At 37.8% G+C, this 22,872-nt stretch overlaps 1 protein-coding gene across 1 annotated transcript in view; it reads left to right on the forward strand.

The window, feature by feature from the left end:
* Nucleotides 1-22,872, forward strand: part of LOC149083385 (homeobox protein DBX1-like) — a 92,404-nt gene that overhangs the window by 33,605 nt on the left and 35,927 nt on the right. Inside the window, exon 2 of the mRNA XM_089236931.1 lies at nt 19,430-19,552. Coding sequence (XP_089093057.1) covers nt 19,430-19,552 — 123 coding nt within the window. The remainder of the gene's footprint in view (nt 1-19,429; nt 19,553-22,872) is intronic.

Below are 22,872 nucleotides of genomic sequence, written 5' to 3' on the forward strand. Positions count from 1 at the left end.
ATTATGAATAAATAATTAAGACATCGCGTATGGCTTTGGCTCTTGGCCTCTAATGCCTTCATGTCTTGGATTAATAATATTACATTCTGAGGTTTTCCATAATGAAAGAGAGCTAATAACGGATCCCATTTAATGCTACATAATATGTAATAATACTTCATAATGGATACGAGGCGTATGTAATATATCTGTGTCTTTCTCTTCAACGTCTTTTTATTAAGGTAATGAGTGCTTTTTTCCTTCAAATTGACTAACAGGGTAATTTGAAGATGGGACACGTTTTGTCTTCATTAGCATAAATCTAAATTCCTCCGGATTGATCGTACAGAATGGAATTTATAATTTATAATCATCTCGTGTTCAGCATGGGAATGTTACGCTGTGTTGTTAGCTGAGCTATACTTGAATAGATGCGCAGAAGTGCAGCTGCACCGGACCGCCATCTACAAAGGACCGTTAAAAGGGACAAAAATACTTCTGACTGCTGAACGTGCACGTAGCTGTAGCTTGAAAATCCGCCAATTTTAAATTTGTTTTTAGTCAGTGTTCCTCCTATTTAAGGTTTTCGATGACAACGCGATTCAGTGGTTCTCAAACGTTTGGCGCATTGGCTCCCTTCAACTAGCGATCATTTATGCGCGAAGTCACTGCCCTTATCATTTACTTATGGCTGCTTTGTTCCAGCCATCATTCAACTGTGCCTCGCTCAGCCTGCGTTTGCCAGGAATCTTAAACAAAAATCATTTGCCAGTGATCTTAAACAACCATCGTTTGCTAGTGGTATTACTCAGTCATAATTCGCTAACAGCTGCACGCAGTCATCGTTTGCCATTTGCCTTATCCAGTCATTGTTTACTAGTGGCCTTACTCAGCTATTGTTTCCCAGCTGCCCTACATACTAATTGGTTGCCGGTTGCATTGCGTAGCGATCGTTTACAAGTGGTCTTTCTCAGATACTGTTTGCAAATAACTTTACTCAGATATAGTGTACTGGCTGCCTTACATGCGCATTGCAAGCTAACTGTCTCACCTTAAACATTGTTTACTACAATAACCTTACTCGACAATCGTTTGCAGTGATCTTATGTTGTTTTCAGTGAAGGTTTCTGAGAGTGTGATTTCTGGTTGCATCGATCCTTCGGGAAGGTTCGAAATCGCATAAGTGATGGAATCCTGAGTTTATCTGGTTCTTCAGGTTCAGTGGCTTTACTTAGTCGCATTTCACCGGTAACATGCAAACGATGACTAGTACTTCTTAACAGTTCATGCACCTCATAAGCATTCCTTTGAGGAATTTCAAAAGAACTGGTTCATGCAGAAACAACTTGTTGTGTGCCAAAATGCGTGGGCCCAAAGTGTATTTGTTATCAGAGTTTTCTTGTTCCGTGTTATACTTATTTTTTGCCTCTTTATCAGAGAATGGTGACTCATTTCTATCCAGGGAAATATCCATCGAGTGCAACTTTTCCATGGAGTAACACGTTTGTACCATTAGGTGACTCCGTCGAGCCTCCAGGCGGTACGCAGGATTGACTGGCTCTCACAGCTCGACACCAAGCACCTACCGAACTGTATATCTATGGAGGGCCACTCACCCATGTTATACTGGTGCTGCCACCTGTTTTCGATATTTTAACTGTAAATAACAATTGTTTGAATTTTTTCAAACGGAAGACAGGCTCACATTCGCGCCTTCAAATGCCTTCCATAATTTACCAGTGGCTCTCTTGCTTTACTCTCTCACTAGTGATCATTCACAAGCGTTTCTTCACCTCTCCGTCATATATTCGCGACGCTCTCACGATAGTTGTGCAAATGACTGGGTAGATTCTAATTTCTTCTAATCATTATGCAATCAATCACTATTCCCGGCTCGGTGGGACCCTCCTTGACAAAGTTTGAGGAATAATTGAAGTTCGGCAGTAATTGTAGCCTCAGTGCCAACTCAATAAATCCTGGCCTGAGGCCCACCTAGTGGTAAGATATAAAGGAAAGGATTCGAACTGGGAGAAGATTATAGAAAACAAGTTCTTAACCGGGGTGACCACTGATAGATGGTGCCTTCATTTCCCTCCAAACTCCAATGGTAGTGAATTGCCGTATGGCGATATGACCGAAGTTGGCGTGCGGTAAAATAGCATGTCAGCGTCATGATGTGAGGGTATACTCGAAGGGGGAAAAAAATAATTTGTGATCTTCACAATCAAGGTATGATTATCAAAAGGTTTTGATTGGCCTTGGCATTTTTTACCATGGTAAATTTTTTCATGTTTTCCCCTCTCGATCAGAAGGCCATCTTCCACTCAAGTTGGTGTAGTGTATTATAATCGTTTTCTACCCTGTGCTGGGACTTCGAGAGCCGATTTCTCCATTAAAAAGTCTAACCACAGAGAGCAACAGGCCTACAACGTCACAAATATTTCATAATTACAATTCGCTCACAATTTGAAATATAGATGACAACACTAAAAGCTCACATAAAAAACCATATGCGCACTCAGACTGTCAGGTACACACACACCCGCACTTCCGGCACAACGCAATCGGTAGTAAGTTGCCCATGCCGATAGGACCAGAGTTGTGTGCGCTCGGTTTGAATGAATGAACAAAATATGCTCAGACTTAAACCTATGGGTCACGCCCGGTGCCTAAAAATTACAAGACATGCTTGCCAGAACCGGTATTAGCCAGTGGTGCTGGTCCTACTGTGGTGCCGAATAATTGTACGGTATTACGATGTCATCTCGTTTTCTAGAATAAAGAAAACGTCAGAATTTACTTCTCATTCATAATTTCATCCGACTTTTTTTTGCCCCTCATCTCCTATTACATTTAATGCGCGTGATCTCTCCGGAACGACACCCACCATGTTGAGGGGGTATAATGTGCCGAGATTGTTGCGGCAGCAGCTGCGACTGATCGCGGATATTCGGGGTGGTGTCGGCGAAACGAGCATATAGCTCAACCCGTCAGCTGTACCTTCTTTCGACTGAGTGACCAATTTATGGCACCACACGTGTGCACATAACTGGGAGCACCGAGCACATAGAAGAAACATGTTACAATATATGAAGGGAGGAAGAAGACCTTAACTTGACAGCGTCCCGTACGTATATACACATATATCGTTTATATGAGTGTGTGAGTGTAGGATTATGAGAAAAAAATAAAACATTTGCATATTTCTATGTGATTAGTGCACGGTGGGGGTTATTGTGTGCAACCTATTATATGAGAAGACTGCAACCTCATAGTCACAAAAAGTATGGATCGTGATGACAGCACGTTTTATAGCGTATAGGCTCAACCCATAGCCCGCGCGACCTGAAACCCAATTTTGTAAAAATAAAATAAGCATCACTTTTCTGGAACTTCACCACATCACTTGAGTGACCTGCAGCTCATTTTCAGAGCACTCAAGTGGTATTCCTCGGTACATTTACCGATTGCTTAAGTGTCTTGTACAAATTTCCAGATATTACGTAAGTTACTCGTGGCATATTCTCAGAGATCACCGTCAGTTCTAGAGCACTCACCCGACCCGCGGAGCATCTACAGATCACGAAACCCACGACACATTTCCGGATCACTCAAGCCTTGCGGCACATTTGTAAATCACTCAAGTAACGTGCGACGCTGTTCCAGATCACTTAATTATCGTAAATAGCATCCATCATCTTTGTGCAAAAGTCTGACGTCAATACTACTGCTACAGCCAATTGCTCTTACCTACCCTGCTCTCTTTCAACGGTTTTCGAGACACTACTTGGAGCAGCAAACCTGTTATTAGCTCAGATGGAAGAAAAGTCCGCTCTTCTTTGCGGGCGCCCAAGGTTAGTTACTTGGTCGAGCTGCACCTGACGCACGAAAGTAGGATTCGGTGTAACTCTTTTCCTTTCTATTGACATCATAAAATATAATAGGCCCTCTCTTAACCGGCATAACCAGCTGGTTGGAAGAAAATCAGGCTTATCGAGGATTCCTCCAATAAATAATTCCAATACAGTCACCTCTTCCGAAGTAAAATTATGTTAAAAACCTAGACAAAGCACGGAATCCATTAATAAAAACCGGGATATTTTAGAAACACTTTTTGAGGGAACATTACAGTATAAAATTGCAAACTTGTGAAAAAAGAAACCATACTGTTTCTACACAAGGGTGCCAAAACGAGTAGAACATCAGGATAGAGCTATGAATGTCGCACGTCCCGTATATACGGGATTAAGTCTGGGTTTTCTATCAGTCTTAACTGGCAATATATTTGCCATAATTTTCAAATGTTTTATCTAATAAAAATATTTTGTATATAGTAGTTAATAAACATTTACAGTTGTCGCGCGAATCGCAATATTCGATTAAGCTGGAAAAAAGCTGATATTCTATTAAGCGGGAACCTTAACACATTGTGTCTTTATGGGAGAAATTTTGGTTGCAGAGGATTTTAATTCCGTTATCCAATTAAGCGGGACGGACTGTATTTGAAAATGAATCTATTTTATTCGATCTTTGATTGCGCAAAGAAAAACCGGGACAAATACGCTTCCCGAAACCTTTTTCGGGACAGTGAATTTAATAACGAAAAACCGGGGCATCTGGTCACTCTAGGTAAATAAATTGTGATTGAAAATTAGGAGATTATATTTTTTGTTCAACGAATAGGAACATGCACATACTGAGGTAGCATAATTAGATCGATTTCCCTAAGCGGATGATAGTAGTCCCTTTAGAGAATCTGGGAAGGACCTGCAGGAGCGCGGAAGAAGATACAATTTTTTTGGATACGAGAACTAGTAAAAACCATAAAATATAGGTTTATCGAAGCTCTGGAACTAAGAATAAGTCTGGGACTTATGTCCCAGAGCCCCAACAGCCTGCAGCAGAGGCTAGGCTCGGGTGGTGGGTATTTTTGGTGTGTTCCTAGGCGAGATTTTTTACACCCCTCTTCCATAGTGAATTTCCATCGCGGAAAAAACACAAAATAATAAGATGTAAGACATCGTCTCGGGCCCCCCCCTCCCCCGGGCTGGAGATCTGTCAGCCCTATCATGGGGGAGGCATGAGTGGATTAACCTTTTGAAGGGCAGAAATATTTCCGAAACCCATAGAAAAACAGGTGGTACACCATTTGTTCCACCGCCTTTTAAATGGTTAATAAGGGGGTGCACTGAGAACATTTATGTCTCTGAGAAGAGAGACTGTGAGATGATTGGAAGACTTTTTTTTAGAATATAAAATAATAAATGGGAATTTTGAGGGGCGGTGTTGGAAAAGATCCGGTTAAAGGTAAACCAATTAAGAGAGGTTCTAATGCAGGGAGGAGTGCTCCACCTTTTGGAGAGTGTGGGCCACTTGAGTCACTCTAAAACCTGTCACGGGCCACTTTAGTGATTTGGAAATGTTTCGTAGGTCACTTGCTTGGTTTAATAATTTTTATACGGGCCCCATTACACCAAATAAAATATATTATATATATATGACTATAAATGTTTTTTTTTTACATTTCATATTGCATTATTTCAATTTTGAAATCAAAATAAACATAATTTTTTTTTTTTATACATGGGATCTATCTACACTAGATGGTGGTACAATTTAAATTACAGAAACCGTTAGAATACATAGTAGAAGTTACAATACCGAATACTGCATAAGAAAAACTTTTGGCTATTCCTAGGGCTGAAAGAAGGCATGACAGGTTAACATGGAAGCTACAATGGAAAGGTGTCCCTCTATTTAATCACCAGTACATGGAAAAAAAAACCTAACGATGCTGACGTGAGCAATCATTCATAGTTCATTTTCATCAAAATTGAATTCGAGATCGTGTGCCACATTAGTGGAATCTGAGGGCCACATTTGTCTTTCGGACTATGGGTTCTATTATAATGTGAAATAATGGGAAAATTTTTTTCTACAGTGTGTTATCGACTTCTCTTCGGAAGTTCCGCACTTCCGCTCAAAACTGAAACGACTACAAAAATCCAATTTTTAGAGACTACATCCCACGCGATAAAGAAGAAGACGTAGACATAAGGCATCTTGTTCCCAGCCACCTCGTTCGGCATTTTGTGTGTTGTGGCTTTTGTATTTGTTTCCATCTTTAGAGAGAGAGAGATAAATTAAAAATTATTTTATAACCCCTTGGGGGAGATTCTAAAACGACCACAAACAAACATTTCCGAAACTGTATAACAAAATGAAGAAAATAATTTTTGGTGTTTTAGGAACTTTTGCATATCAGAAAACTGTCATCTCCGACACGAAATTTTCGATATATTCTCACTCGAGACCATCTTGTCTTATTTTATAATAAACTTTAAAGGGCGAGGTTAAAAGGCTTTTGTGTACTTGAACGTGTTTGTGAAGGAAAGAACGAGAATAAAGAGAGAGAAAGAGAGATAGAGGCAACGGAGCAAATCAATGGAGGTCTTTTAATCCGACGATGCGATCTTTGTTAACTAAATTATCACCGTGTAATTAATTGTCGCGATCTGGGAGCTAATTAACAATCCGCGAAAAATAATCCTCTTTTGCATGCTCCACTGTTTCATTAGCATACACATACATACACACACACACTCTCTCTCCCTTTTGCCACACGCAATCTCCTTTCTCCTCCCCTTCCTCAAAAGCCAGCAATTATTGTCCACAGATAATTAAACTCAAAGCAGAGACTTTTCTTAAGGGGGTTTTAACAAGACGTTGAGAGATTTTAGATGGAAGAAAGAGTGCGGAATTCTTTGAAGGACATCTGTTCTCTGTCTCTCCGTACTTGAAATTTGTTTCCACATACCCAAGCAAAAGTTCCAAAGGCGTAAATTTAAAAACCTAAATTAATTTTCTGTCTTACGTCTGTTTTCTCCTCATCTCTTGGAAAAGGAGGAGTAAAAGGAGCCCGCGAGAGCGTAAACGAATTACATTCGTAATGTCGACGTCCTTTTACCACTCAAGGCGATTTTCCACAGTGAAGTAAAAAGAAAAGCTAGAATTTTATATATGTTTCACGGATTTTCTAAGAGTCTCACAAGTTAACACACTGGTGTATGGCGTGTATTTTGTTTTCTCCTGCAAATTGCATGCGGGGTTGAGGATTCGTCGGTTATGACTTAGGCCTCGAGGCGGTCGAGTTGCTGATGAGATGCAAATATTACACCATCCGCTTTCCAGTAAGACATCTTATATCGCCTGTTGTTTAATAGAAAGAACTACGATTTTGTCGATTGTATTGACAGGCATACAATCAAAACAAACACCAGTATCTTCCCAATTAGCGCGTTTTCACACCACCGTGAGTACAAAAGTTCTGTCTCGGACATTCCAGTAAAAGTAACGGAAATCGAATTCTTTCTACAAAAATTTTACCTGACATTCCTGGCTTAATTAAAAGTTTAAGCACACATTGTGAGTGAATTTAAGAATTCAAAGAATATAAGAAGAGCATATTATTATAATGAAAGGGAATTTACACAAGTACAGCACTTGATACATTTTTTTAGAAAATTTTTTATTTGATTACGAAAATGAATTTCATAATAAAATTAATGTTTTCGCATAATATAAGGTATGAAAGGTTTTTTCTCCAGTCAACTCAAATAATGATAACAATGAGATTTATCGTGTGTGATTAAGTGGAAAAGAGATGAGGCTGCAGAAAAAAATTGAACACACATTTCGCAGAAGCCAAGTATGGCCTATTATTCGGTACAAAATGGGTGCCGAGTGGCGCGTTGGTAAGATGCTCGTCTACCACCGCGAATGTTGCTGTCACGGTCTCGAATTCGAGGGAGGATATAGATAAGATATTTTCCCTAACGAACTTGAGGCGACCACTGATAGACAGCGCCTTCATTTCAAACCCATGTTATTAATGGCAGTGAATTGTAATACAGTGACATGGCCAGAGTTGGTGTTTGGTGAAGTAGTGCAAAATGGGTGGGAGAGCAACAACCAACAATGATGATGAATGAATACTATCACAGTTTTTCCCGTTGCCGAGACCTTTTCAGCCCAACTCCATGGCACATAATCTGGAACAAAGTGTGTACCTAGCACTCTGAGTGCGTATCTAGTGTTGTGTCTGATTTTTCAGTGCTGCTATCAATTTCTCAAACAGCAGGGCCGTAATTTCGACTTTTTCCTGGGGGGGGGGGCGGCAAAGAACATGAACTCAATGTATTTATAATTATTTAGTGTATTTTCAAAAGCCAAAGGGGAGCAACACCCCTCCCCCCTGACCCCCCAAATGACGGGCCTGCAACGGTTGCAGGCCTGTTGTATCTCTGTGGCGAGACTTTTTAACGAAGAAATCGGTTCGCAGCGATGATGGTGGAGAGAGATAATAACAACAATATTTTGCCCGTGTAACCCAAAATTAAAGAAATTTTCGCGAAAAAATAAACGTATGAGAAAAATATAAGACTGTCCAGTATATGAGAAATTATGATCGTCTTCACCTAAGTATGGGCAGCTTCACGATTTATCACAATATGAATATCGCATTTCTTTTTAAACTTACCTATTGTGGTACACCCGAGGGTGAGCTATTCCGCTCGGAAAGACGTGACGGCATCTTTCCGCACGGACGAAACCGTGTGTGAAAGGGGCCTGAATAGTTCCTTATTGATACTGGTGTGTTCTTGTCGAAGCACTCGAATGGCAGCGTATTAATAACTCATGACCCATCCTATCAGATCCAGTTTGGTCATCTTTTTGACGATTAAAAATCACTGGTGATTGAGAACACGTGGGTGACCATTAACACAAGATATTATAACGCCTTCAAGATACCTCCAATACCACAAAGAACGAACATACCTACGTGGGTGCTCCCGTGCACACAACCAATCTTCTCAACACATTTTTTTCAGAAAAACTGGAACAACCACCTCACAGTCGGGATCCGTGACTTGAAAGGCATCGTCAAGGATGATTGGTTGCTCTCATAAACGGAGTCCTTCTGGGTCATAAACTGCGTGAAATCGCTGCTCGAAGCAGTTTATTCTAACTTGTACTTATATTTTAATTTTAAGAGAGATTCTAGTCACTCTTTTCTTCAATCAGAACTAATATGCACGAAAATAGTTTTAAAATCTTCAATAATAATATCTTATATGCATAAAATGACCATTCAGAAGACTTCAAATTGTAATATGTTTCTTTGGTGCCATAGTCTCTCGTTGATAAATATTAATGGCATTCATTTCTTCATCAATGGAATAAAAAAATGATCGAGAAACTAATTTAGGTAATAATTTTGTGATCTATGAGTTATTTCTGAAAGGGCATGATCACTCCTATTCAGACAGGCAATGGCCCTGCGTAAACGAAAACGTGTAGTTAGTGAATGGCTGAATATCCTGTAAAGATAAGATAAAAGAAGAACTTATCTCTCTTAGAAATCTTTTTTTTACTTCGTTTTTCTTTTTCTTTTTTGTGGAGCTTCATAAGTGATTGATTATGGCGAGTGATAACAAGCAACACGCGAGAGGAATCTCTCTCTGCGTCAGGTTAAGTGTACGATATCTATATCCTCCTCCTCTATACAAAACTATTAATTAAAGAAATATATATATGAAAAAGAGGAAATTATCAAACCGTGACTCAACTTGATTAAGTCTGCTAAATACTAGAATGAAACTGTCAGGTGTTTGAATTTCATTGCTCGTGATCGAGCACCTCCGTTGCCAAAAATAAAGAAGATTGGCTGTAAAGTGTATAAACACGCGTCATTAATCTACCTCTGAAGTATCGAAACTAGTTTTCGCCCCCGACCACAACTCGCGGATATTATTATATATCTCTTTTTTAAGGCCAAGTTTATCATAATAATTGTTATTTTCTTTTCAATTCTTTTGAAGTCTTTATTGTGGGGGGAAAACTAATCGCAATGAATACAAATAGGTTACGAATGGTGGAAGGTTTAGAATTAAATATGTCAGAGATAAAAGAATTCTTCCTTTTTTTCTTGATGTCTTGTTCGTTCTGTTCAGAGATATTTCTTGTTTTAGAGAAATATCTCCAAAATTAATTAAATATATTTCCACAGTAAATAAAAAATATTTGCAGAATTAATGAAGGAAATATTTGCAGAATTAATAAAGGATATATTTACAGAATTATTGAAGATTCATATTTAATGAAAAAAATAATTTAAAAATTTTAATGTAAATCTTTTTATAATAAAAGCTCGCCCCCCCCCCCCCCATTTGACTTAGAGCCTCGGACCCATTGAGACCACCCGTTAGCACGTCACTGTGTAAATCTAGCTGCAGCAGTATGACCTGACAGTTCAGTGCGTGTTTGACAAGCTGAATTTAAATCTGTAACGCGTGTTAAACGTTTTGTACGAACTGACCACAGAAATTTCTTTCTGGGGGGCGGGGGACGGCACTGGTATTTGGGGATAGAACATGAGATAAAACAATGACTTGATCATATTACTCCATATATATATATATATGAGATGATATTTTGGGGGAGGCGGATCCTAGGTTCCCCCTCCCTCTTGCTTGCAGCTTTAGACATATCAACAGCACATCTCTGCAGCGGTTGATTTAACACTTTAAATACTATTAAACACTTGTCAAGAAATCAAAGAGCATTTAAACATCTGCAGAGACATCAAGGGTGCTCATATTAAACTTCATTAACCTGCAAATAAATTTGAGGAGTCACAATATTTATGCTTCTAAAATTCATAATTAGTTTTGGTCTCTCACTATAAGCTGTTATTTTTGGAACACCCTATTATATTATATATCAGGTGCATAGCTAACATAACACCGCATAGCACCGCATTTTACTAGCAAACCGTTGGGCCTAGAGGTATACTTCCAATGAGAAAAAGTATTCAACTAACGTGAAGAACTCGGATACGTCATTCATACCGCGAGGGAATGGTATAGTTACAAAATAAAAAAAATTAACTTATGCGGACACCATCTGCTCAAAAACCCTATTAGAAAGTAGTTGCCCTGTCTCTCCTGAGGCCAACAAAAAATAATTACACGTTTCCAAGTGCAATAATCGTATAGATATTTGAATTTAAGAATCAGAGAAATGGTGGGAAAGAACAATATAAACTAACGGACAATTCTTCCCCTGATTTATGCTGCTTTTTTCAAACTTTTCTTTCTTTTTAAATTCAAATAATTCTGCAAATATTGCACTTAGAAACGTGGAATTATTTTTGTTGCATCAGGAGAGACTGGGAAACATCTTTCTGATTGGGTTTCTGAGGACAGGGTGCCCGTGCAAAAAGTATTTTTTTATTTTAATAACTACACAACCCCCTTGCAATATGAATGATTTATCCGAGTGATTTCTAAGTGTTCTACACGTTATTCGAATATTTGGGCATTGTATAATATCTTTTTTCTAAGCCACCTCGTTGGGTATTTTGCCTGTTGTGGCCTTGTATTTGTATTTGCATTCTTTTTTCTAAATGTAAGTATCAACGCTTCGTCTGTAATTTGTGGCAAAGGGAATTATGGAATACCCCTGTATATACAGTATTTTTTTTTCGGGGGGGGGGGTCGATCAAAGAACACTTCGATACAGTTTGGTGGTCTAAGAAATATTTTTCTTATGACGCTATAAATGATTTAAATTCATTAAATTAAACTCGGAAAAATTCATTGCGAATTCATATTCTCAACTCCAATTCATTCATTAAATTGTCGACATCAGACTCCATTGTCCAAAAATGAAATCAAAGAGCGCACTTTTTCTATTGAATGAAAAATCTTGATTAAATGTCTGTTATACTGCGATGTTTGCGTGATCCATGATTAACTTCGAGAACTCTCCTCGAATATATTTTCACAACAAAAGCGATAGCCACTCACCATCGACAATGAAACCGTTCCCTTTCTTTGTAGAATGAGTTCGAGGAGGAGGAGGAGGAGGAGAAGGATCCTCCGGAAAGGAATCTCTCGGAAATCGATAGGGAACAGCGAGAAACTGCATTGAAATCCTAATTACAATCCAATTACACGGTTTAGAGAGAGTTGGAATAGAGAAAGGATAAGGAAAAGATCGAGTACAACAACACAATACGAATAAACTCCTTTTGACCGCCATTCGAGAGGAGGAGGGAGCAAAGACATCGAACAAGTGTGGATTAGTTATTCCCAAAGAGTTAATACATCAAAAGATCTCTCTCTCTCCTTCTAGACAAGCTTTCGAGACTATTGTCTTTACTCGACTTAATCTATTCTATTATAAGTCGTTTTGCGTTGAAGGAATTGACTTATTAGCTAATCTTAGGCAGAAAAGGGAGGGGGGGGGGGCTTTTGAAATGTCGTTCGGGTCCTGATAAAAGAGAGGGGCCGTTCCCTAAAAATCACCGAGCTTCCGATTTTCAGTCAACTGTTTTACAAAAAAAGTGGCTGTCTTTCAACTTGGCGTCAAATATTATTAGGCTACAATATAATAATTTAAAATTACTTTATGTCCTTATTTTGATACTACAGTCACCCCGCTTAAACGGATAAAATACTCCGGCACACACCAAAATTTCTCCCATTGAGATAATGCTAAAGTTCCCCGCTTAATATGATAATTTAAACTACTCTTCCCCCGCTTAATCGAATATCATCTACGTTTTACACTTCAACTGTTGATAGACATCAACCTAATGGAAAATCTGCTATTAAGATTTCAAAAGAATGCGTTTGAGAGTAGGTAGTGGCCTTCAAGTAGCCTTCAATACTTACATTTAATTATTTTATTTTTGTTCTCTGTTAAGCCAATGGAGGGCGCTAACTTTCTTAATGAAAAGTGACAATCTTAGGTATTGTGATCAATGTAATCAAATAAAATGAATTTTCATTTCATTTTTGATGTCCGGTTTATTCGAGAAGCTTCATTAATATTGATCCTTCATCAGTTTTCAATATGCAAACTGTAATAACGTTATAAAATGGCAGTTGAATTTTTCCCCCCATCATAATCGGGTACCACGCTAAATCGGATATTGTGTGCTGTGATCGTTGATATCTTATTAAGCGGGGCCGACCATATTTATTCACGAACCCGTAGAATCACCTTTTTTGGGCGAGTATTCCGCGGAATTTAAATTTCCTGTAGTATCAAAATTTCTCATACTCTACTGCTAAAAGCTACTACTTCTCAAGCTTTTCTCTCGCTAAGCTCTACTTCTATACAAAAGGCTGCTCCCCGACTTACGAACAGATTCCGCTCCGAATGACGGTCTATGATTGAAATTCTTGGAAAGTCGGAAGAGTGCCACAATAAGCATCTAGCATAGTAATTCTCAAATAGTGCATGCCGTGGCATTTTAGGTCGCCATGGAAACTGTCAAGTGTGTTACCAAATATTAGGCCTATAGGGCATAAAATTGTGTAGGAATTAATTTTGTGATTCCCAACGGGTGTCCATCTATTTTGAGGTGCCGTGAAGTGCCTTAAAATTTACTATTTTATTGCCTCAATGAATTTTAAATTTCAATCTCTTGCCAAGGTTGCTATAAAAATGACTGAATATGCTTTCAAAATTTCACTTCATTTACCAGAACTTTCTGGATTCAGAGTTTTGTTCATTAGCAAAGTTTCTTGTGAAAATTTCTGGCATGGAACTCTTATTCTTTACTCGAATTCTAGAAACTAGAGCAGGAGGTTTTAACCAGTGATCCATGCGAAACCTTCAGGGTGACCCGGATCTTGGATTGGAGAACAATTGACTCATTTTTTTAGTGCAGTAAAACCCCTCTTTTGCGGACACCAGCAGCACAAAAAAATTCGCCCGTGTAGAGGGGTGATTGTTAATCAGGGGTTTGAAATGCTTACTTCTATTGTGTAAGAGAAAGTATTATTTTGCCGTGAAAGAGGAATGACCTCATCTGAGGATTCGCCGTTAAAAGAGGCTTTACTGTACAAAGGGTGATACTAAATTCATGGGACAGACTTTAAGAGATGACATGTAAAACATTTGTGGTCATAACTTTTATGGTCGAATCGCAATAGCAAAGGCAGGAGAGCAGTGGCGTCGGAGCCGGGGTTGCAGTGCGTGCTCGAGCACACACAGAATTTTGTAAAATGGGTTTGAGCACCCACAGAATTGAATCAGAAATCACAATTTCCTGCTTAAATTTCACTTTGGACACCCACAGATCTGAAGCACTTCCGACGCCTATGCAGTAGAGGGTGTTTTTAGAGAGTGTACATCACTGACGGATTTTCTGACGAATTTGCTGTAATAAGTACAATAAACCATTCGAGGATGTATGGTAGTCCTTCCCATGTTGCAACGTGGGTAACACAAATTCTACCACAAGTCATTGTACCGCTTAATCATTGTTTGGCGCAACATAGCCTTGATGGTCCTTGCACCAGTAAAAAAAAATGCGATCCAATCCTGACCAATCCAATCCGGTTGATAGCATATTCGCAGCAAATACTTCATAAAAATATGATTTTTTTTCTGAAGTGCTGTTGAGTACTCTAAAATCAACCTCTACCGCCTTTGCTATTGCGATTCGACAGCACATTCTGTGATCAAAAATTTTTGTTTAGGAGTATCAACTCTTAAAGTTTGTCTCACAAATTTGTAATCACCCTGTATCCTGAACATTATTCTGAAAATGGGTCCGTTTATTTCATTATATTGGTGCAAGGAGATCTGTGAGATACAAATGGTATAGAATCCTTGTTTGTAGATTTAGATGATAATAAATTTTCTTATATCATTTAGAATATGTTTTAGGCCAGAATTACACTATAAAAGTTTTACAAAAGATCTATAAAACTTTGAAAATGCAACAAATATTCGCACTGATTACATGCGAGTGAATGTAATCGATAGGCTTATTTTTTTCCAAGTTTTGTGAAAGATCTTTTATCAAACTCTTATAGTGTAATTCCGTTCTTAAAGGACGAAACCTCAAATTTCTTTGAAACCACTGAGAAAATTATACAAGCTAGAACGTGGTGGAATTTCTCCGATTCAGACATTTCTTTATAAGGGGAAGAAATTTCATAGCTATCAGATTTTAATGAATCAATATGGAACCTCATCAGAAATGTACAACAACATGAGCAGCTGTTAAGGGTTGCGAAATTTTGGTTGAAAAAATTATTCTGCTGCATCTAAACCTCTTTCATGTTAAAGTTGAGCATAAAATATTTGACTACTACTACTCTACTTAACCGTACATGCACCTCGTTAACATTCCTCTGGAGCATTTCGAACGTATGCTTGTATGCTGGAACGTATTTTCTAAGTGTGTATGTGGCTGTAATGAATTTGACTGCACAGACGCGTGAGAGACCCAATATATTGCCCTAATCACATCTTTTAATTTTTGGTTTCTCGGAAGAAAATCTGAAATGGATCTGGACCTACAACCGAAATCGCGACAACACAGGAATGGGCCCTTCTCCTAATCAGGGGAATGAAGCATCGCGAAAGGAGGCTACCAGTTAATCTCGAAATTAATTGACGAACCGGCTGTGATTGCAAACGCTGTATGTGTGTGTGTGAGGAGATGGTGGATTTGTGCAGAGCAAAGAGCTTCGGTAAGGAGTAGGAGGAAGGGCCGCAACAGCTGCAGAAAAGGAGGGGAAAGGATTGGGAGTGCCCAAATGGCGTAGTGTGTACGTACAGGAAAGAGTAGGAGACGGTGGACGAGCCAACGGGCGTTAGATACACACGAAGCCATCCGCTTTAACAGGCATCACCAGTTGATTTGTGGGCTCATCGTTTTCGAAAAGGGACGGGGGCGGATGGAAGCGAGACCTTCTCTTCAATAAGCGGATTTAATAACTGGGGCTGATGTGTATGTGTGTGTGTATATATAACCATTTCAACGCTACGCACCAGCAGAACTCAATTCCAACATCGAAGAACTAATGATTTTCATTGTGCTAAATGTTCGACGATCTCACGCGCACAAGCGGCATACGAATATGTATTTATATATATATATATATATAAAGAGATCGGTACCACACACACACACGCACAGAGAAAAGGATATAACGCTTCGACAATAGGCAGAAGAGCAATGGCAAGCGTTTACGCCACTGGATCCTTACACGAAGCATTGATCGCTTCTGTTTTATTGGGACACATAGGAGAAGAGGGATATACGATATGTATTTTATCATGATGCGCCGCTGCACCTAAAACACGAAACGAATAGGAAATGAGTAGTGAGGGAAGATGACGAGCATCTTTTAATAATTACCAGTAGTTAATCATACAGACATTCTGTTTAATCATCCATTCATCTTTCAAGTCATCTGACTAATTTACATATTCAAAAGGGAGCGTCCGTTTTGTAGATGATTAGTTTACGTTATAGATGGATGACGAGCGAGATGGTGTGCATGTGTGCTCTGGTTCCATCCCTGATTTAGTGTCTGCTACAGGCGAAGTAGACAACTCTCGGGTAGGGTTTTCTATGAAATTCGTCTCTGTGGAAGGGTAAATTGCATTTTCAGTAAAGCTATTTGATGAGAAATCATTTGAATAATCTGGTATGGAATTGGTATTTTGGCACCTACGAAAGAGAGGCCGATTCTAGGTGCACAATAGACTCTGTAGTCCGGCTGCGCACTAGTTTAGCCCGTCCAATGATACGGCGTTTTCATGCTGGCTCCCTCTCACCTATGGAAGAGGAAAACATGTTACTCTCTTCGACATCGAATATCTTTTCTCCACCAAACAAAACATTACAGCATTTTTAACAATGTATAAGAAACTTAATTTCATGAGGGTAATTCCCATTTTATTTTTTCCATTTGCTACCTATTTGTGTATTTCGAATACATCGTTCCACCCTCAGGGCGATTTATAAGAAATTAGGTGGCGTCTTAAATGCACATGAGACACTAGTTGAGAGTCACAGCCCTATTACTACGTCCAAATATAACTGTGTTCTCAGAAATAGTTCTCGTCACCCCAAGTCAATCGTAAATCACCTTAGGATATCACGCGAGACTATTTTGGAATCACTGGTATGTAATCGGTTATTAAATTTTTATCGGAACGCATTTTTTTCCCCGTAAAATGGAAATGAACTGCATTTTCTACATTCATTTTAATCATACTTATTTTACAAAAAACACGCAAAAAAAAAAATTGTGAGACAGCATTAAAAAATCACTGTCGTATTTAACGACGGTAAAAGAAGATTTATTAACGTCACATAAATCACAAATTTGAAAAAAAAAAAAACGAATAAAGCAGCAGTTTTTGAACGGAGCTGCATATCCGTTGATGAACAACGAAAAATTAGACAGAAATAATGTGGACAAGAACGTACCCTGTGACGTGCCAGTGGGGAAAAAAAAGTGGATTTAAAAATTATAAAACAAATAATATTTCTATAAATCCACATGGTAATTCTTCCTAATATAAAGGCTATGCTCACATGTTTATTTTCATTTTTCCCAGTTTTATCTAACTCAATTTCAGTCAAGACCAGCTGTTGTTTAAAAAGAGAGTCATCAAGCATTATTTAAATACCCTTATGGCGTGCTTTTTATTACGAGCCGTTTGTCTCGGCGTATGACACGGCGTAAAATGTCACTTTGCAGTGCCATTTGCTCGAAATCACGTTCTCTCAATGTCTCGTTTCCACACCTCAGTAATCAAGTCTGAAGTTTTTTTCTTAAATATCGTTTCCTTATCCGCCAAGTTCATCTGATCCAAAGGCGACGAAAACACAATAACGTGTTAAACGGAGCATACGTGGAAAAACACACACATATTTTTGTTACGAACGACTAGTGTATATGAGCTGGTTCACTAGGGCAAAATAATAATATAACACATAAAAAATGGACTCTTGAAAACGTCCTTAAAAATGTCTGTTTCCCTCCTTAGACCATTTTTTTTCCGAGCGATCAGGCAAGGGATACAGTCCCGTGACGTCACAAGCCATTTAACCAATGGGGGGAAACGACAATCTTCGCATCAGTTGGTACTAAATGGGATAAGACTGTGTACAGTGTGTTCTTTTAGCCCCTCCTCCCTTACAAAAATAAAACTATTCCGAAGAAAGCAAAATCCTATTGTTCCACAGAAAAAATGTATTTTATTTTTCAAATATTCTGAATCGAGCTGTGCATATCCAATTGAAATTCGTGTGTTACAGCAGCCCACGTTATTTAAAAAATATATATATATACACACATGCACACAAATATATATATATATGAATATAATATTGAGTTTTGTAATCTTGTGGAGAATTATTATTAAAATTTATTGTTGAACCATTGTTGTAACAAAAAAACTCTTTATAAAACTATTGCAGCATTCTTTTAAAAAAACATTTTTACATAAAAGTCTTGTTTGGAAACCGTTGCAGCGTTATTTACTGAAAACATTGTTACAAAAAACACTCTTTGAAAACAATGTGAGTGGAAGGGGGGGGGGAGGAGTAAGATAGAACCATTGAGGTTAACAGAATTTTTAAGACAATACTGATATCATGAATGGCTTCTGAAAGGAGCTTTATTGTAACAATGATTTCTTGAAAAATTGGATCAGTGTTTTCTACACAAAGCATTTTTTTTCTCAAAACAATGTTGTAATGACACAGAACTGAGCTTTTTGCAATTTTGTTCCTAAAGAATGCAATGGTTTTCAAACAGAACTTTTTTGTAACCATGTTTTTTGAAACAATACTGAAATGGTTTATACACAGAGCTTTTTGTGACAGTGTTGTTCAAACAACCCTGCAATGGTTTCTAAATAGAGGTGTTTTGTAACAACTTTCATAATTTTAAGGAAAGACTTTCTGGGCATTAATGGAGAGATGAACTTCGGAAAGAAAAGTTGTTTGTCTCCGCCGGGAATCGAACGCGGATCCTCTTGCAATCAGGACAAGTATATTCAGTACACCATAAAGACTGGTCCACGGCGGAAACAGAAATTTTCTTTCCTAAGTTCATGTCGGCTTCAATATCAAGAAAGCCTCTTTCTTTGATGTGAGCTGAGCAAAATAGCACATCTTCCTCTTTCTCTCTAATTTTATAATTATTGTCACAAAAACACTTGTTTTCGTGACAACGTATTTTTTTAACAATATTTCAAGAAAAGGTACCATAAAGGTACCTTTTCTAGAAATATTGTTAAAAAATTATCAAAAGAACTCCGACAAAAATATGTATAAAAAATATACATATGACTGAAAATAACAATGTGATACGATAGTTTATATTGTTCGAATAAAATGTGTTTATGATGCCATTATGTATTTATGTAAGTCCCAGTTAGTTCACCCAACATGATCCAGAAATAGCCATTTCGAGTAATGTGATAAACGAAAACGTTCATTATAGATGATTATCATGAATTAAAGTGATATTTATGTTGCACTACAATTAAGATTTTTAATATGCATGTATGTCATTTTCTATTCGATGTTGATTAATTGTATTTCTCGTGCATTTAGGTCCCGGTGTATTATGTTCTCCAGCGTATTCGTACGCCTCCTCTGTAGCAAAACCCGTCCCACGTCCCTTCTTGGATTCCCCTCTGCATTCTTTGGTAGCGTGTAGGAATCCTTACTTTACAGGTAATTTTTAATAATTTCAATAACTATAAATGACAAAAGTTTGAATATTATTCTCTTGATATATCATATGCATTCAAATGTAAAATTTTCGATAGTAATACTGTTATGAAATATACATGAATCTACTTGTACAAATGACGTAAATTTTGAAATTTCATTTCAATACGTACACTTTAACCCTTCGTACTTTAACCCTTTCCTCGCATCGTACAAATCACTGGAACCTCTTAAAAATGTCATGTATTTTTTAATGAAGGAAGCTTTCTTCCGATTTTTTCAGCAGGTGTAAAGTGGTATAGAGAAAAAATGTTCTATTGAGAAATCAACTTGACAAAATATCTGGGGCCTATCAATGTTGTAATAAGAGTTTTTAAAAAGGCGAGATATCTCGTCGATGGGATACAGAAACTTATCCTCCGACATTTCGCTTCCGACACTAAAGTACTTTCGCATTCCTGACCGTATGATTGACTGACTGTGTGAATGACCAACTGAGTGACCACATAAGTGGGTGAGTAATCGTATGACTGAGTGAATGACTGTATGAGTGAGTAAATGACCGTAGGAACAACCAAGTGAGTGACCGTCTGAGTAAGGGATTGTGAGTGACTGTATGGTTGAGTTAATGACCCTATGAATGATCAAGTGAGTGACCGTCACTTATTTCTTCACTCATACGGTCACGCACTTGGTTGTCACACAGATGTTCATGCACTTGGTCATTCATCCTGTCGCTCACCCACTCATCTGGTGATTCATGCCGTCACTCATCCGCTCACTTGGTCGCATAAATGACCACCCACTGACTTGGTCGCTCTCACAGTCACTTGGTCACTCACCCGCTCACTCACTTGGTGACTCATACAGTTGGGGCAGGTGAAATGTCGAGGGCAAAGTTTCCGTAAATCCTCGTCGATGCCACTTGATGATGAATATGAGTTTGAAACGCCTGAAACTTGTCATGTTTGACTCAAAATGAAACGTAATAACCTATATTTTAGATATGAAGTTGCTAATAATCAGAATTTAATTATTTATATAGGAGATTTATAAATTTACATTTATTTAATAATATAATTCAAACCACACAGTATATATTTGACACAACTTTCACATACTTTACAACTAAAATTTACAGAGTGAAAACATGATTAGAGCCCGGATTATATGCACTAAAAGTGTCAAAATATGCTGTAAAAACATACAAATATGTACTTAAAAATCGAGAAAAAGTTGAAAACTCCGAAAGTTTTATTTATTTTACATTTTTTATTTCAAATAATTAAAAGTAAAACAGCATTCAAATGAGACAACCAAGGGTATGTTAGTCCCATGCTGGAGTATATGTACAAAAAAGGAGAAAATATTCATTAAAAAAAATCACCATGCAAAAAAAAAGCAGACATATTTTTAAAATTCATATTTTTATTTCTTGGTACCTATTCATTTACAAAAATATATCCCCACATATATGTATATACTTAATATGCAAATAACTTCTACATATTTTTTGTACTTAGCCATTTTTAATTTCTAGTTTGTTCTAGCTGTTTTGTTACTGGCATTTCGCCGTTACCAGTAATAAAAGAATTTCGACACTATTTCTAAAAAAAAAAATTGAACTTTTTTGACATATCTCTAGAAATAGCCTTATGTTATGAAAATATTATAAGCAATATTCATTCGAAAAATTATACGAAAAGGTGATCGAGCTTAAATAAACCTTCAAAAATATGCACTCACATTCTAAAATTCTTTGATTTTATACATTTGTATGCATAATGCCAAAAAAGGACAAAATATGCAAATGCATATGTGTATATGCATTTGATATTGGAATGGATTGATTGAAATTAGATTCGAAATGGACATTTATCATCAACTGGATATAATATCAAATATTTTCCACACGCATTCAAATTTTCATTTTTATTTTTATACTTCAATAATAACGGCGCGGTTTCCTATCTTGAACATCGTTATAGTCGAATTTGATTGTATAGGGAGGGGGGGGGCAGAAAGTCCGTAGAAACTAAAAATTCATAAAAACCAGAAAAATAACCGAAATAAAAAACGGTTTGCAAGGTTAGCATCGCTAGGTCACGAAAAAATGTTTAAGACAGGAAACAAAAAATAACTAAAAAAGAGCCGATAGGTGGCGCTGACGTACACAAGTCAAAGAAAAGATACGCAAATAACGAACAGAATGCCTCCAAATCGTTTATTACAGCAGCATGTGTTCCACATGACTACCACCAGAGGGGATAACACATTGCAGGCGAATCACAAATCCAGCAACGGCAGAGTGCAGCAGAACCGAGCACGTCCAGGCTCGCAGAGTGCAGCAGGTCCACATACACGGTTTAGAATGGTGAACTGATTGTGTATTAGGAGCGCAAGTTCTTATAACCGTCTCATTTGCATATTTCCACCGAAGTCTCTCGTACCAGCTTCACCTCTCGGCTGTTTTGTGAGGTGAATTTTTTTTTTCCTGTCAAAAAAAATTCCCGTGACCTAGCGATGTTAACCCTGCACAAACCGTTTTTTTTATTTCGGTTATTTTTCCGGTATTTATTTATTTTTTAAAGTTTCTACGGACTTTTTGCCCACCCTATATATGCTTTAATGTGAAGGTCCCACACAACATGGCGAATCAATAAACCGCAACTTTTTTATTCATAATTTAAAAAATTTGTCTCTTCCTATTGAATGTGTATCATAGATTTGAAATTACACATGCTTCCTTCCCTCCGAGTCCCCTCATTACAGCTGCTCGTTTTCAATATTTTCTCCCCAACGAGAAATACACACATGTGTGCACCCCTCCCCCCCCCCCCCACCTTTCTTTGCCGACATCTCTGTATTATCCAAAACATATGTATAGACAGGAAACGTCACGAGCAGAAACGTTGAACGATGGCCAGTCGCGTGGCACTCACTACTAGACGACAAGAAAATTTTAACATCAAAAAAACTTTTTTTTTTCTCTCTTTCTTTTGAATATGTTGGACAAACCGATTGGCCAATGATATTCAAAGCTTTCGACATTCATTTTTTTTTTTTCAAACTTTCAGCATTGATCCTTAAGGAGATGTGCATCGTCAAAGCCCGCATAATATGCAGTGCACATGTCATGCGTATGGCACGAATGTGTGATATATGACAGGCGCAAAAAAACTCTTCACAATGTTATGAATCTAAATTCGAAGTATTTGAGTCAGAGTATAATTTTTTATATACTGCGCGCACAATTAAAGTCAAACTCGGATATAATGACATCGAAGATTCCGTGAGATTTTGTCGCTATAAACAAGGTGTTG

Source organism: Pholcus phalangioides, unplaced genomic scaffold (genome assembly GCF_987345545.1).
Source record: "Pholcus phalangioides strain wild (caught in Gottingen) unplaced genomic scaffold, Ppha-v1.0 ptg000009l_1, whole genome shotgun sequence".
Lineage (NCBI taxonomy): Eukaryota > Metazoa > Arthropoda > Arachnida > Araneae > Pholcidae > Pholcus > Pholcus phalangioides.